We start from the raw sequence: 17,128 nt of genomic DNA, 5'->3' as shown, positions 1-17,128 counted from the left end.
TCTTAGCTAAAAGGACAGAACATCATTATCTTTTAATTTTAATTTAAGCTGAAGCTATATGATAGCCAATAGTTCAGGTGTGTGTGTGGGTGGGGCGGGGGGTAATCAGCCAACTTAGGAAAAATTAGATTCCTATTTTTTTAAATGTTATTCTGATGTGGTTTAGCTAATTAGTTGATAATCATCATGTATAAGATCGGAGTTTGTTGTAGTCAAGCAGAAATTTGAAAAAAAAGGGTATTTATACCAAAACATTATATTCCTAATTAAAGAAAATTAAATGAAAGAGATTTATGAAGTATGCTATACATAATATGAATTTTCCAGTGGTCTGAGAGATGATGCTGTCCATTCTTAGCACAGAGTGGAATCAGGGTAGAATCTGGGCATCAAATAAAGAATAGGGCAAGGGCCCAAAACCTGCAAGAAAATCCTAACTCCTTATAGTTCAAATCTTCATAAACCTACGTCAGTGCAGGGCTTTGCCAGAAACCAGGCCCTCTAGTGGATTGAAAGAGTTAATGACTGACATTGGGATCATTTCAGCATTGGGATATAAGAAGTGGAACACAAGAATGGCAATTAATTATCTTATTCAATCACTTCTATAGCACTTCTTTATATAAGTATGAATTCATAAGCCTGAATTCACCTAAGAGGCACAATACCCAAACAAAGCAGTACTAGGATCCAAATTTTTAGACTAAGAAGCAGAAGTCAAAAGGTTAGGTCACATCATTGGTCAGGGACAAAACTGGGATGTGATGTTTCCCAGTCTCTGCTCCATACTACCTGCCACACCACACTGCTGGTAAGGATGATTTGTCAGAAAATTAATCCCAAAAGAATTTAGTTGAATAACAAGCAACCTCACCAGATGTTGGTTTTGTGGTAGTTTTAACCCTCCAGAATATAGCTGTAACTGTGAATGTCATTTCACTAAAACAAAAAACAACAAAGGAAAAGAAAAGGTGAGGAAATGGCTATGGAGCAACCAAAGCTGCCAGAAAGTCCATCTAATATGTTCCACAGGAGGGGCCCTCTCCAGAGCCCATCTCCTCTATTGCTATACAATTTGGACAGACTTAATTGCTTGCTGGGGCGTGTCCTGGGCCAGCCCTCGAGACACAGTGGGGAACACATGGCTGAGGATGCTGAGACCTGAGAAGCACAGCTAATTATAAAGTACAAGTAACAAAAAGCAAAAAGAAATAGAAGAATTGACAGTCACCACTGAAGCAGAGGACAGAAGCAGTTTAGACCTACTTTAAGTAAGAATAAAGGCCTAATAGTTACACATCAAATGTCTCTGAGCATCTCAGAACAGAATGAGAGAATGACAAAGCTTGAGAGGACCTCCGAGGACTCCAGATGGGAGGCCTGTGTTTGGGCACACGGAATCACATAAGGGCGTGTAGACTGAGCTTCCCTCCATGCACTAGTTATCAAAACCTTGCCTGGAAGTGCTTTTGAGAAGGGCAATTGAAGAATATTCCATGGAAGCCAGTCTGATGGAGGGTCAGGTGGCCAGTGAGCATTGTTTCCCCGCCTCTCTGCAGAGCTGTGTTCACTAAGTAAAAATGACATGTCACTGTGGTTTTAGCAGTCCAGACTGGTGATTATTTTTTAAAAAGATCTATAACATTCTTGTGTGTTTTGCAGCTTGTGGAAAGGATGTTGTTCATAGGATTGGATGTCCTGTGTCTTCTCTGGGGAACTCCCTGGAGACAATCCTGTTGGATTTTATATCAAAAATAGTTGTTTGTACTTCTCCTTAGCAACAGAGTGCAGCTAACTCAGGTTGCTCTTTCCTTGCTGCTTCGGAAGCTTGGGTCACATTAGTGGCCCTCAGAGTAGCAGTCGTGCTACTAAGACTCTTCCAGGCTCCAACTTGTTCCTTCCTACATTCTATTTTCCCTTTTATCCCCCATTTATTCTATCTTGTATTTCAAACTTTCTTGAAGGCTACTTTACATCATTCTGGAGTAAATACCTGAATAAAACAGGTAAAGGAATGAAATGTAGATGAGAAAATTGAGTTCAGAGATTGTTGACACAACAGGTTCCTAACAAGGTAGGATCTATGTCTCCTGATTTCAACTTAGTGTCCTTTAAGTAAATTGTATTAATGATAATCATTCTCAATCATCATGAACCTTTCAATAATATTTAAAATATTCTATTTTTAAGAAGGCAAAAAATAGATATGGGCTAAATGAGACTTTCTGAATAAAAAAAAAATACCCAAAATAACGATTTTGTAGAAGTGGTACAAAAAGAAATCTTTAGCACTTTATAGCTCCTGCAGTGTGCCAACAGACTGGTCCCAATGTGTTCTGTGACACTGGGGGTATGTCTAATCTGTAATGTTAGGTCAGAGTAAGTACCCCAGAGAAAACATTTCAAACTGTGATTTCTGTAACATCAAAAGACTGTGAGCTCAAAAGTTGTCATCAAAGAAGTGGCTACCTGAATTGTGTGTCACATTTTATTAGAATGGTGTCACAGCTCTTTGTCAGAATAATATGTTCTCATGAGTCATGAGATATTGCTTTGCTTTGAATGCTGTGAGCCAACTGAAAGGAAGTGTAAAAAGATTGTGTGAGTATGCATCAAATTCAAGAGCGGGGAACTTGAACATGAAAAATGAACAGGTGAAGAGTTAAAAGCTGCAACCTGCAATTTAATTCATTCAGAAGCCAGTGCCTTGGTGTCTTCCCTCTGGTAGGTACTCTCTGAGCACTTTAAATTCCCTTTATCATAGGCAATAGCCTGAGCCTGGCAGAACAAATTTCAAAGGCAATAAATGCTATAAAAGACATGTGAGATGTTAAATGAATTTAGAAACTGACTAATGCTTTTAAGAAAATAAATCAGAGGCGGTACCAAGTTTACAGAAACAGAACGTGGCTCAAAGATTGCTATAGACTTCAGTGCAAGTAAAATGCCACTGATCACATTTGCAAAGACTGGAAGAATAGCACTGCCAGGAAATAATGTGTAGTATTTGAGCATGAAGCATGACCCAAAGTAATACTTTTAAACAGTCACAAATACAAATAAGTGCTGCCTTCAAAGTAGATATTCTGAGAAGCTGATACTTAATAATTGTGATGGTTTAAAGTCTTTGAGCATTGTCCTAATGCAGTCACGGCTTGAAGCACTTTATTTTGAATATTCTCTGTGAAAGACAATCTTTACCTCTAAGGAGAATTTGGACTCTGCTATGGATTGAATATTCGTATCCTCCCAAATTCATTATGTTGAAATCCAAATCACCATTGAGAGGTAATTAGGTTATGAAGGTGCAGTCCTTGTGATGGAATTAGTACCCTCATTGGAGGAGGTAGCAGAGAGCTTTTGCTTTCTGTTCTTCCTTCCATGTGAGGATACCATAAGAAGGCAGCCATCTACATGCCAGCAAGAGGGCCTCTCCAGAATCTGACCATGCAGGCACCCTCATTTCAAGTTGCCAGCTCCAGAACTGAGAAGTAAATTTTTGCTGTTTAGTCCACCCAGTTTATGGGATTTTGTTATTTCAGACAAAGGAGACTAAGACAGATGGTGTGTGTGTGTGTGTGTGTGTGTGTGTTTTCTGTGTGTTTCAAATACCAGTTCTAATCATCTAAGAATGATGCCTGTAATATTGCAGCAATGGTCATATTCATGCCATAAGACCACAATTTCTCAAGATGACTTATTGTTATACAATAGACATTATCTTGATAACAGTGCGGCTGCCAACACATCCACCATATGCTCAGCTCCTACTGTGTGACAGATACTGTGCTAAGTACTTGGTATTCATTCCCATTTACTTTTCAGGACTCTGCGGTTAGGTGTTAATACCCTTAATGTATAAATGAAGAAACTCAGTCTCAAAGTCCAGAAATCAGTCAGTAAGTGATAAGGCTGAGATCTGAACCCAAGACGGTCTGGTAGTTTCATTCTGAAGGGCAATTACAAAGGGATAATATTTAGGAATGAAAAGGGGCAAGACCTAGACCAATACACCTACAATTGGAGAAATTCCTCCACAGTAGAATGGGGCTATTTGGTGCATTTTTCTAGAACTCTGACAGGAAGGAAAAGTGGGAGCAGAATGAGACTTGGAGATGTAGGTGGATTAAAAATTCAGAAGTCAACATTTTAACTTCTGGTACAGGCAAAATCTTCTGGAAATTTTCCAAATCTTAAGCAGAATGATTTGAAGACCAGTGGTGATCACTGAAGCGATCATACAGAAGGGTATTTAGGAAAAGCATTATATACATAATGACCTCTATAACATACACAGTCTTAAACATGAACTGTCAGGAATCTGGCCACATTCCCTTTAGAACAATGGTGACAGGAGATTTTTATGTCAAACACATCTCATCATTTCCTAACTACATATTGAGACCTTTGGCCTTGATGACACTTGGGCATGGATGTTAACCTTCTCAGAGATTCACATACAGATAAAGAAAAATTACCTGGTGGTATTTCTTCAGGATGTTGTGCATCTCGGCCACGTCTTCACTGGTAATGGTCTTGATGACATATCTTTTGTCGTAGGAAGTGTGAAAACGTGCCCCACTGCGTGCCTGGGAGTCGTTAGGAAGGGGTGCACTTCTGGTCAAGGAATTCTTCCCGGTTAGGGCAAGGGGGAAGAGGGAAGAAAATTGGTTAGAGGTGGGGATTTCTGATGCCCAAGTAATTTGTTGTGATAGCAACATTTGTGCTTGGAAAAAGTTGACAAGCAGGCTGACACTATTTTATATTCATCGTAACTCAAACTGCAAGTCTTTCAAATGAAATGGAAACAGCTTGGGCAAGTACTGTGATTCCAATATTCTCAGAGCAGGCTGATATCTAGAATTAGGGTCACAGTTACTTTATTCACCTTGCTGTTCTTTTCAGAATTAGACATGACTCGAATTTTTCTTCTGGATAAGATTAGGTTCCAGTTATGAAAGAAAATTTCATAGCCACCAAGCATTCCCTTACATGACGAGTGTGTACCAGCATTTTGCACAGGGCACTTCTCCCTATTCTGATAAGATTCATTTGCAGTGGTATCATTATCACCATCCTTTGGTAAGTAAGGAAAATGGGACAAGAGAGGTTTAGTAACTGGGCAAAGGTCACACAGCTAATAAGGGAAGAGCTAGAATTCCAGTTCTGGTATGGCTGGTTCAGAGATCAAGTTCTCAACTAGTAAACTATGCTGCCTAAAAAGGAGGAAGGAACCTCTTATTCTATAAGAGCTTCTCAGAAGATTCCAGATGGGTCCATCTTCTACCCACCCTTCTTCTAATGTTTCTGAGCACTACTGATGCCCTGGAGGGTGAACAGGGAAGGCCTCTGAGTAGGACTCTCCTGGCATTATTTCATTACGGTGTCTCATTTGTGCTGTTGACACTAGCTAGGGACATCTACCTCTTCTTCCATAAGCAACTTCCCTTTGTGTCTCCTCTTCTGCAGAACCTCCCCACCTTTCCCCATCTTTCTGATATTGGTCATTAGATTAGTGGAAGTAACAAACTCTGGCACCTGAGGAAGTCTGTCCTTCATTGCTGCTAACTGTGCTCTTGTGCTGGGCCTCATTGAACTACATGTGGGATTCAAAGGCAACTTCCTCTCTAAAAGTGGGCATTCAAAGGCCAGTGAACCCAATGTTGTCTAGTTCAGGGAACATGACACCCTTGTTTTGTCGTAGGAAGTGTCACACTTCCTACAACAAGAGGAAGGTAGCATCTATGCCCCATAGATTTCAAGGAAAGTGTTCCTTGCTATCTTGTATATTGAAGACTCCTTATCCTTTCCTTCCTTTCTAGATGAAATCCAGCAGTGTCCAGCTATCTAAGGGAGAATCAAATTGCAGTGGCCCAGAAGCTCATGGAGGCCCTAGATTTGAAGGGGGCACTCTCAATTCTCATGAGCTCATTTTCAATCCTTGGGATGTGTCCTGGCACTGCCACAGTGGTCTGTTACATTCTATGACAGCCCACCTCAGATCCGAGTGCAGGCAGGTGCACCTGCCAAAGTGCAGAATGGAGAATGTCAATTAACCAAATCTGCTTTCCTTAGCTCATTAGAAAACTTAAGATGAAAAAAAAAATCAGTGTTAACTCCCAGTGACTTTAACCAGCAGGATTTGAGAGTGTTAAATTATTCCCAAGACAACTGAAATTCATTGAGAATGAGGAAAAGGATTTTCAGGATGAAAATGACTATCCTCACATGAACATTATTTTTGTTCTTAAAAATTTTCCCTTTGTATTTCCTACTTACAATAACAAGGAAGAAAATCAAAGTGAATATCCTTTTGGAGATTTAAGTGAGTTTCCCCAAACCTCTCCAATTGTTGCTCTTTTTAATTGTTTTACTTTCTCATCCCAAACACCAATTTGCAAAGGGGCATCTTCTGCAAATAAAACAAGAACTTCAGGAATTGTAAGACTTAATTATCTTCAGGCATAAAATAAAAGCTGGAACAATCAACTTTCATGAAAGCCAGGTGGAACAGACCATAAACTTTGTAAAACTGACAATTCATGTAAAATAACTTTTTAGGGGGGTGGGGAGTAGTAAGGGATAACTGTATTTAGCCAAGATGGAATTACAGCAGCACCTGTCTCATAGCTCATCTTTTTGAACATCTTAGATAAGAAAGTAAAATGTTCTCTCATGGGCCAAGGGGGAGAATAAAATGGAAAGCAGTATCACTAGTCCTTTTCAATAAAGTTCAATGAGCAACTGAACCTGGGACCACACTAAAATGCAGATTCTGATCCGAGAGGTTGGGGTGGGGCATTTTAAGAAGTTGACAATGCTGATCGTGGTGGTCTGTGGACCACATGTGAGATACAAGGGTCTACTGAATTGTGATAGTGTCTCATCTGGCACATAAGGATCAGAGTGTAGTGTATTCCAGGCGTTATAATGACACACTTATCTGCATTAATGCCTTTCCCATTATATTCTCTCCAACTCTGGTTTGGTTAAAATGAGGAACTTTATAAATTCATGGCATTCACTGTATTCATTAAGTAAACATTTAATAAAGTTGACTCCTCCCAAATTCTTTGCCTTCAATTTTAAAGACAAAGTTATAATCAATTAGTTCAGACTTTGCATTAGGATACTGGCTATGTCTTAATCCTTTTTAAAAAATTTATTTGTTCAAATTCGTTATATATGACACCAGAATGCAATTTAATTCATAGTACACATATAGAGCACATTTTTTCATGTCTCTGGTTGTACACAAAGAAGAGTCACACCATTCGTGTTTTCATACATGTACTTAGGGAAATCATGTCCATCTCATTGCATCATCTTTCTTACCCCCATTCCCCCTCCCTCCTACCACCCTCTTTGCCCAAAGTTCGTCTGTTCCTCCCATGTTCCCCCTACATCCCCAATATGAATCAACACCCTTATATCAGAGAAAACATTCAGCATTTGGTTTTTTGGCATTGGCTTACTTAACTTAGCATTATATTTTCCAGCTCCATCCATTTACCTGCAAATACTATGATTTTATTGTCTTTTAATGCCGAGTAATATTGCATTGTGTATATATATACCACATTTTCTTTATCCACTCATCTACTAGAAGGGTATCTAGGTTGGTTCCACAATTTAGATATTGTGAATTGTGCTGCGATAAACACTGATGTGGCTGCATCCCTGTAGTATGCTGTTTTTAAGCCCTTTGGGTATAAACTGTATCTGATTCTGTGTCAACTTTTGTTCTTTTTAGTAATCCCTTCAGAAGTCTCAACCCACAATATGTACTTTCAGAATGTGGGAAAAACAAAAACAAAAACATTTTAAGGCTCCTGGTTTTCAAGTAATCAATGCAATTTTGTCAAAATTTAGAATGTACCTTTCATTTCACTATTAACATAAAATATATCAAATTTAGTAAAAACATCATCTAATAGACAAGTGGAATATAAGATGAGATAATGCAATTTTACATAAAATGCCTGATCCTTGGAATGACTCTAAAGCCTGGAAAAATCATCATTATTTCATATTTATTCGCAACATTACTACGAGGCAGGAGAAGCCAGGTGCAGTTTTCTATTTGATGATAAAAATCTGGTTTACAGTGGAATCACGTACAATGTCTGAGATTCCTGCCTAAGGCTTCCTCTGCGGTAACGAAACAGCCAATTGGCAAAGATAAGGCCAAACTTTTGCTATTATGAAACACCATAACCATCAAATTTTTGTAGCCTTTGGAATAAGGTAGAGTTATGTTTTAAAGGCAGTGCAGTAATAATGGTCAGGAACATAGAACATGCTCTGCCATTCATTCTATCTGCCATTCATCAGCACTTGCTTATGTTCTTTAGCCTCATTGATCCTCATAGACAATAATAAGCCCAGGAAGATGGCAGGCTAAATTGGAACTCACATCAGATCTTCAATAACTCTAAAAATGTATTTACTCTAAGACAGCTCATTGCTCTCCTGGAAGGCATGGACCTTGAAGGTGACTCAGTACATGTTTCCCTGGGAGAATTCAGTGAGAAGACAGGACACCATCATCTTAGGCCATTCAGGCCAAGGTTACAGAGAAGACAACACTAGTTCTTAGAGCTGCATGAAAATAATACTTCCTTGGGTCCAGATGCATTTAGGACAACTTTGGCAAGAAGGAGCACGTGGGCAAAGGGAGGAAGGAGGTCTGTGTGTTAAAAGTGGTCCTTGCGCTGCCTCCCCACAGCCTGCTACCTAGCAGAAACTGCATATGAAACTCCTCAGGGTGCTCTGTTCTGTCCCAAGGAAGAATGAGTCACAGCATTGTACAGGATGCTTGGACAAGGTGGGACAGCAAGAAGGGGAGGGGGAGGCTTGAGGGAAGCAGCCTGGAGGTGACCTTCCGGCACTCCCCAAGAGTCTTGCCATGTGTAATTAAATATCCTAACCAAAAAGTATTAGAATTGGAAGCAATCTTAGAAATAATTCCAAACCACTTAACTTAGATAGTAAAACAGAGACCCAGAAAATATGAATGACTCGATCATTTTAGCTTTTTTTACTGTATCAACTGGGATGATACACATGGAGGGGCCAGGTCCTACAGTCTGCTGGGCAGCATGATGGGAGAGTTGATGCCAGTTTTTCCATGGTGACAAACACCTTCTAATACCAATATAGGGTGTGAGTCAGCTGGCAAAAACCCAAACCTGTCCTTATGTTTTCAATTTTTCCAAGTAAAGTGTGCAGAAAATATCATTAACAACAGCTAATGTAATCCAGAGTCCTTTACTTACATTTTTATGAACCTGTGTACCAAGCTATCATGATTCTAGGGCTGTTTATTGCTTGACTGTAACTGAAGGGGACAGGAGTAGGAGCTGTCTTCTCTCTAGGCAAGAGCTGAGACAGATGTGTGTTTGTGGAACAAGGCTTCAGGACAGAAAATACTGCTGCTGAGCCCTGGGCTTGGAGTCAGAGGATTCATGCAGCGTGAAGACAGGGCTGAAGGGTGCCTAGTGTTCAGTACTTCTTAAAAGTCTTGTCGATTGTGGAGACAATGTCAGCCCTAAGAATTCTTCACATTTCTGACCATGTGGCATATTTCATCATGTCTATTTAATTAGTTCACATGGTCTAAGAATTGGTGGAGGTTTTCATTCCCCTTCCACCACTGGCTTCTATCTTTAGAACAATATCCCATCCTCTGCCTTTCTTTGCTCAGAACTGCATGGGTTACGCTGGCAAATGATGGCAAGAACCTAAGTAATCTTTTACAGCAGGAATGCTGAATTCCAGGTTACTGTCCACAATACTAAGCTGGGAAACAAACACAAACAAAAAAGAACCAGGGAAAGCAGGTAAAATGAAGTCAACAAGCTAGTTCGAGATCTACATGAAGAAACAAGGTCAAGCAGAAGGCAACATGAAAAAAATTCTTTCTCATCTTAATCTCTGGATTTAAAAGACCAAGCCCCAGATTCAAATCTGATCCAATCAAGGCATAAACAGCACCATTTGGTTATCTTCAAGATAATTTCCCATTTTTTAAAGTAAAATATTCAGAAGTCTTTACCCTCATTTGCCTGTCTTTATGAGACAATTGCCAGATGAAATCACCCTAAGAAATCTACCCAAAATCTGAAAGATCTACTCTCATTAAAAACTAAATTCCTTATCATGGACACAGCTTAGAGAAGTACGTTCTGTAACAGAGTGACATTACTTGAACTCAAAATCTGGGATTCTGGACCTATCAGTTCAAAAGTGATAGCAGGAAAAAAAGAAAATAATGTACTTATGAAAAAAAGTGATAGTAATAAGTTACTTTCTAAAGCTCTCAATAATAATAACCTACCTTTTAAAAAGGGAATTTAAAACATTCTACAAAGAAGTTTCAAGCTGAAAATTACCAGCTTATACGATCTTCCTTCTATCCTTGGCCTCACTGCCCAGCACCCTTTCAAACCACAGGGAAAGAGTAGATACAGTAGGGTGGGGCCTGGGAGGAGGTGAGCAGAAGGTGAGGGATAAAGATCACAGTCCCACAGCAACAAGTTAAAGTCAGGGGCTCCAGGCCCCTCACCAACCCCCTCCCCTACACCCCTTATTCTCATCTGATTATCTGCGAGGTAAGACAGCTGGAGTGAATGGTTTCTAAGTTTCCTAGTTGCTCTTCTAATTATTCAGCATTAGTTACCTTCTGTCAGTTCGCAGACATTTAGAAATGGACAATGATTTACTATTTGTTTATGGGACCAAGATGCTGATGATAAGTGTAAATAAACAAACTGCAAAAAAGAAAATCTATTCATCAGTGACTCCTTTCCTTCTATACATTTGATAGTTTCATATTACAAACTATATAATATGACCACTCAGTCCATTCCTTAAATTCACTTGTTCAGAGTGGAAATGGTACAATTATAATCTGCCTTAATAAAAAGGTATCCATGGCTGGAGCTGGAGCTCAGTGGTAGAGTGCTTGCTTGCCTTGCATGCGTGAGACACTGGGTTCGATCCTCAGCACCACATAAAAATAAATAAAAAATAAAATAAAGATATATTAAAAAGAAAAGGTATCCAGAATCAGTGTGGGGCAGGGAGTCTCTTATTGCATATAAACTAATTTCAAACTCAAGCACTCTTCTTCATTAATAGCTTTAACTAAGATAGAGTTCACATAATATACCATTTACCTATTTACAGTACATGATTCAATCATCCTCAACACATTCACAAACTTATATAAATATTGCCACAATCATTTTTAGAACACTTCATCTCTCCCAAAAGAAACCTCAAGTTCATTTGTAGTTACTCCCATTCTCTCCCCCATTCCCCCACCTAGAAGCCACTAGTTAATTTACTTTCTGCATCTGTGAGGCCCTGGGTTCAATCCCCTGTCTGGATATTTCATACCAAAGTAGTCCTCAGTACACAGGTGTATGTGATTGGCCCAGACATTCCTCTTGCAAGGCCCCTAAACACTCATCCCCCACCAGGTGACCTACTCGTAGCTACAGTCCCCCACTGTCTCTGGGTAAGCAAGGTGACCCTGTGGGTGCTCTTACTTCAGTCCCTAGATGTGACTGTAGTAGACAGTAAATGCCACTTTGAAGGGCTCTCCGAGGCTTGCTGGGGAGCAGGTGGGGGAGAAGAGGACAAAGTGAATGGTTGGACATAAGTTCAAGTTCTAGGAAAGAATTACTAGGTGCAGGACAGGTGAGAATATGACCGCTCAATCCCTCTTGGCCTGACTATCCTGCAACCTGGCATGTAAACATCTGGCCTTATGACATCCTACTTCAAACCTCAACAGCTGTGTTTGAAGCTCTGATGCCATGCCGGCCCTCAACAGGAAATAAAGGAAGATAATGAGATATGAAGCTCCCTCTTTGATGGCCTTCTTACATTTATAATTGGAAATTTATTGTCCCTAAGAAAAGGATAAATGGTGCTGTCCATTCCCCCTCCTCTAACTGTCTGCGTGGAAAATATTTATTTCCGCAGTGGGAGGTCCAGGATTAGTGGAGTCTCCAGAAGGGTGGAGGAAATATAAAGGTCAATTTAATTAGCTCATTCCTAAGGCCAATCTTTTATACCCCTCATAAAAATGTCCCGATTTAGCAACTGTTACGTTCTCCTGTACTTTTTTTTAGTACCAAGCATTCTCCACATTTAATTTTCTTGAACTAATCATAGTCTTGCATATATAGATTTTCTCCCCATTTTGATAGTTTGTACATTTGACTAAAAATCACATGTGAAAAGTTCTGTTATTCAAAGGAAAGGCCACTTAAAATCAATTCTGTCATGCTCAAGTGTGTAAAGCCACCATTGGAGCAACAGCATATGTCAACATTGTATACAAGAACCTAAGTGACAGTCATGTACTCACTTGACTTAATAATAGATTCAGAGATCTGACAGCTTAGCTGGGAGGGACTCAGCATTATGTTTTTCTCCCTCATTTTGCAGATGAGGAAACCTAGACCCCTGAGGGCTAGGTCAATGGTTTAAGGTCACTGAAGACCTGAGACTCCACTGGGCCTCTAACTCTTAGGAAATGTTCTTCTCCCCAACCATGTTACCTGTTTCATGGACTGGAAACCTGGAAACCAATCACTGTCCTGCTGACAACTCAGGATTATGATTACATGCTTCAAATCACACAGCCTGGGAGATGGGAGTGACTGCCTAGAGAAGCCTGCTTTCTGGTTTTACATTTGACATCTCTGAATGAGCACAGATGGTCTTCTGACCTCGTCAGAGAGTTAAAGACCAACATGCTAACTTGAACATCGTCATCAAGGATTTATTCAATGCACACTGTGTTCAAAGCCCTGTGTTAAGCTCTTAGGGGAATTTCAAAGAAAGCCTGAGCTGTGATCCCAGGTGTAGAATGGCTTTCATTATAGAGGGGAGCAAGACACAGAGCAATCTAGTGCTTATCAATAATGAAACAACTTATCAGAAAAGAAAAAAACATAAAAGTGAAAGGTAATGATCAACAGAGAAAGCAGCAGAGTTGCAGGAACTTCATGGAGTACCATGAGATCACCTTTTAAAATTTCAGAGCTACTTAACTATGGAGATTAAAACACAGGTCCCCAAGAGAGACAGGTCCCCAAGGCTCATGAAAAACAAACATGCATTTAACTTGATAGGAGCACCTAGTGAGAAGGATGGCTGACTGTCAGGTCTTGGGTCCACAGCATGAGGTGCAATCCCAAGCAGGTTCAGGGCAGGAAATACAGGCAGACAGGAAGTGTAGGCTCATAGGTGGGGGCAGTCTGTGGTGGGGCTAGTAATTTGTTCAGCTTGCAAAGAGGAGGAGAAAAAGCACCAGAAAAGTCTAATGACGCTGACAGGCAGTGAGAGTAATCCTGTGGGTTTTAGTCCAGGAGCATCTTTGCTCAGGGCAGAGCTGCCTTCCAGGGCTCACTGGGAGGCACAGAGTAGCTAATCCAAGAGGACAAATGTGAACAATGAGCAAACCCAGTGACAAAGGAATAAAAGAGCATAGACAGGTCAAGGAGCAAGCACATACAGGGTAGTGAGCATGCTGGTATGATTTTAAAGAGACAGGACCACAGGGGACTTCGGTGACCATGTCAGTGCCCATCCTTCCCATGGCAGGGCTTCTGTTCCTCACCCTGTCCTGACCACCAGCCTCATGGGGGCATCTCACAGTCATTTCCAGAGCCAAGGTGTCAAAAACTCAACTTCCTCCTCCTCTCTATCCCACCCTCGATCTTCCTTCCCTCTGTGACCTGGATTAATGCTCCCTCAGCTGCTCTCCAGTCCCCCAACTCAATGGCTCCTATTCTAGGCCCCTGAGAGCCATCAGTCTCCCCTCCAACCTGGCAGTTTACATGTCTTAGTTCTTGTGAAGCCGCTCTCTGCTTTAGGGTGTTGGTGACAAGTGCCCTGGCCCTGTCAGGTATGCCTCCTCCTACTTAGTGCAATACACCACAGTCTCCTAACGTCTGTATCTCTACATATAACCAGTCAATCATCTCTAGAAAGTACAGACCTCATGTCATGGCTCCTCCCCTGCGCAAAATCCACAGGGCTGTTAGCTGGCTGCAAAACAGGGTTGAGGTCTTCAGCCCTGTTCCCATGTGAGTCTGGCTTTCCCCCAGCTTTGTCTTCAATTCCACCGCCATCCAACTGCTTCACATGTATGAGCTCTGTTACCCCTATTATGGCCCCTTGGCCCCTTCTCCCTTTCTTCCATAAATCTCTCTTGAGGGTCTGTCTCTGTGCTAACCACTGGGAAGGCAGCCAGGAAATAACAGCCACCATCCCTGTCTTCAGGCAGTTTAAAGTCAATTTGAAAAATCTACATTTGAAGAACATTTTTTATTTGATAGACTTAATATTCCAGATATAGCAGCAGATTTCCCCCCTCCAAAGGTTAGAATTCACTGAAAAAAATAATGCTTTAGAATTTGAAACTTGAAACAAGGACCTCAAAAGTTTAAACTGTTAACTTTTAAAATTAATCATTTTAAAATTAGAATTCTTGGTTACAAAAACAAAGAAAAAGCATCAAATGCGAATAATGAGGGATTCTAATTCAGGAGGCACAGTAGGGGAAATGTAAACCTGATATTATCCAACACAATGAACAAGAGGGCTCAGTTTCAATTATGTGGTGTATTTAGGTTTAATAGCTGGCTCCGACCTGCAGAACTTTTTGGTTTATGGTGGGCAACCCTCTCTGCATCTCAGAAATGAACTGAAGCCTCCATCTGATTTCCCAAGAGGAAATGTCACAAGGGGCTCTGAAATCCTGCATGGCTAAAAAGAGGGGCATAGCTTGAAGAACATTAAAAATTTTAATGCCTGGTTTTCTGTAAATCTCTTTAGCAGCTAATATAGAATCCATCAAAGTGACTGTTTCACTCTTCTGTATTCCCTGGAACGTCTAGCACAGAGCCTGGCATGCACCAGGTACAAATAAACACACACTGAGCTGATAATTGCGCGTGAAATTATGACGGAAGAGACCAGGTCTTAAGGTGGCAGTGGCATGGCAGAAATAAAACTGCAGCAATGGTAACAGTGGAGGCGGCCAGGGCAGCATTCATCTTGAAAAAAGGGCCATGTGGAGTCACAGTGGCCAAAAAACGAGATGAACATAATTCAACTCTGAGCATATTACAAACCAATCTTGTTACTTTAAAAAAGTACTAATTGTTTTGGAGAAAGTTCTGAATCTAGAAGCACTAGGTACACACATGCAGAGGTTTACACATCTACATTAGATGGTACTGTTATTAATGATGAATATTCTAGAATTATTGTTTGAATTTGTCTTCAATAGCAAGGAAAAGAAATTTTTGTTTTAAAAGATAATTAAGAAATCAAAACAGGAAAGACACAAATGTTTACTGAGCTAGCAGGAAAGTTTTTCAGTTCCTTTCAAGAAGTTTAAGATGACAGATAGAGCTCAATTAGGTAGGCAGATTACTATGGTCTACTTTTTTTTTTTTTCCAGAACAGCACAAATTTATTCTTTTATAGCTGTAGGAATCTTTTTTTTTTTAATTGGTTGTTCAAAACATTACAAAGCTCATGACATATCATCTTCCATACATTTGATTCAAGTGGGTTATGAACTCCCATTTTTTACCCCAAATACAAGTTGCAGAATCACATCGGTTACACATCCACATTTTTACATAATACCATATTAGTGACTGTTGTATTCTGCTACCTTTCCTATCCCCTACTATCCCCCCTCCCCTTCCCTCTCATCTTCCCTCTCTACCCCATCTGCTGTTGTTTAATTCTCTCCCTTGTTTTTTTTTTTCCCCTTTCCCCTTTTTTTAAATTTTATTTATTTATTTATTTTTTTTTTTAAATTTTTTATTGTTGGCTGTTCAAAACATTACATAGTTCTTGATATATCATATTTCACACTTTGATTCAAGTGGGTTATGAGCTCCCATTTTTACCCCATATACAGATTGCAGAATCACATCAGTTACACATCCATTGATTTACATATTGCCATACTAGTGTCTGTTGTGTTCTGCTGCCTTTCCTATCCTCTACTATCCCCCCTATGGTCTACTTTTATTAGAGTGACTTCCATTAATCAATACTGACATTTTTCAGGTGCAACAAAAAGGCATTCACACAAACAAGTCCAGCCCATTTATCCTTTTGATTTAAACGAAAAGTCTGAATACAAATTGAATCAGATGATGAAGCTCCTTAATGCTACATTGATTTTAAGTTGCTTGTCCAAAATGCAAGTGCTTCAGAAAATGAACACAGAGTTGTGCATCCAGAACTCAGGAGCAGTATAAGTGGCCAGTGGGAGGCTCTGCTCAGCTCTAGAAGGGAAAAAGGAAACTGCTTCTATTCAGTGCTCACGTGCCAACCCACATCTGCTGCTTGGAACTGGCCCTGATGAATGGACCGTGGGCCCCTCTGGTCCACACCTGCCTTCAGCCTTGGCCCCTGCAGTGCACAGGGCCTATAAGGTGTGATTCCATGGCCAATGTCGTCAGACCTGCCTTCTTTTTTTTTTTCCAAACAAGTAGCCAACTAACCGGGTTAATCTCCACATTTACAATCTTGTCTACAGTTGAAGCTCAAGGGCTGCTGTCTTGGGAAGTACAGACATTGGGAAAGGGAGGTAGGATGGGGGAGAGAAGAAAAGTGTATAGGAGGTTTACTAAAGCTACTTTGAACACCCACTCTTCCTCCCTCCCTCCCCCCCACCTCTCTCTCTCAAATAGAAACACAGTTGCCAAAGAAAAAGCCACAATTTAAATACCAAAAGCAGTGAGCAGAGCTGAGGCAGGGAGGGGTGCTGGGATGGTCAATCACACTCACACCCACTCTCCTCAGTACTGATCTCTCAAGCTAAGAGTTTAACAGACTTGCCAATTAGTTACTTGTGAATCATCCTCCACTTGCCTCATTTCCCTTCAAAGTTTGTACTCAGCAATTTGCACTTACTTAAATACCAACTTATACCGTTTTGTTTTCAGGGGGAAATAGTAGCATCTTAGTATTTCAGCAACCAAATTGGTCATTTTCAGAGTTTCAAAACTACTTTTTATTCTGCTTCAGGGCAGAATTCAGAATGCAGTGTAATCAGTTTAGGCCTCTTTGAAGGGCT

The 17,128-nt window shown here is 40.4% G+C and overlaps 1 protein-coding gene across 1 annotated transcript in view; it reads right to left on the bottom strand.

Moving 5' to 3' along the window:
• Positions 1-17,128, bottom strand: part of Pip4k2a (phosphatidylinositol-5-phosphate 4-kinase type 2 alpha) — a 159,974-nt gene that overhangs the window by 41,155 nt on the left and 101,691 nt on the right. The window contains exon 4 of the mRNA XM_046423027.2: positions 4,479-4,631. Within this exon, the coding sequence (XP_046278983.1) occupies positions 4,479-4,631 (153 nt within the window). The remainder of the gene's footprint in view (positions 1-4,478; positions 4,632-17,128) is intronic.

This window comes from Marmota monax, unplaced genomic scaffold, assembly GCF_021218885.2.
Source record: "Marmota monax isolate L192 unplaced genomic scaffold, Marmota_monax_Labrador192_F-V1.1 WCK01_AAM20220418_F8-fsc00098, whole genome shotgun sequence".
Classification (NCBI taxonomy): domain Eukaryota; kingdom Metazoa; phylum Chordata; class Mammalia; order Rodentia; family Sciuridae; genus Marmota; species Marmota monax.
This window is presented reverse-complemented; position numbering and strand designations above follow the sequence as displayed.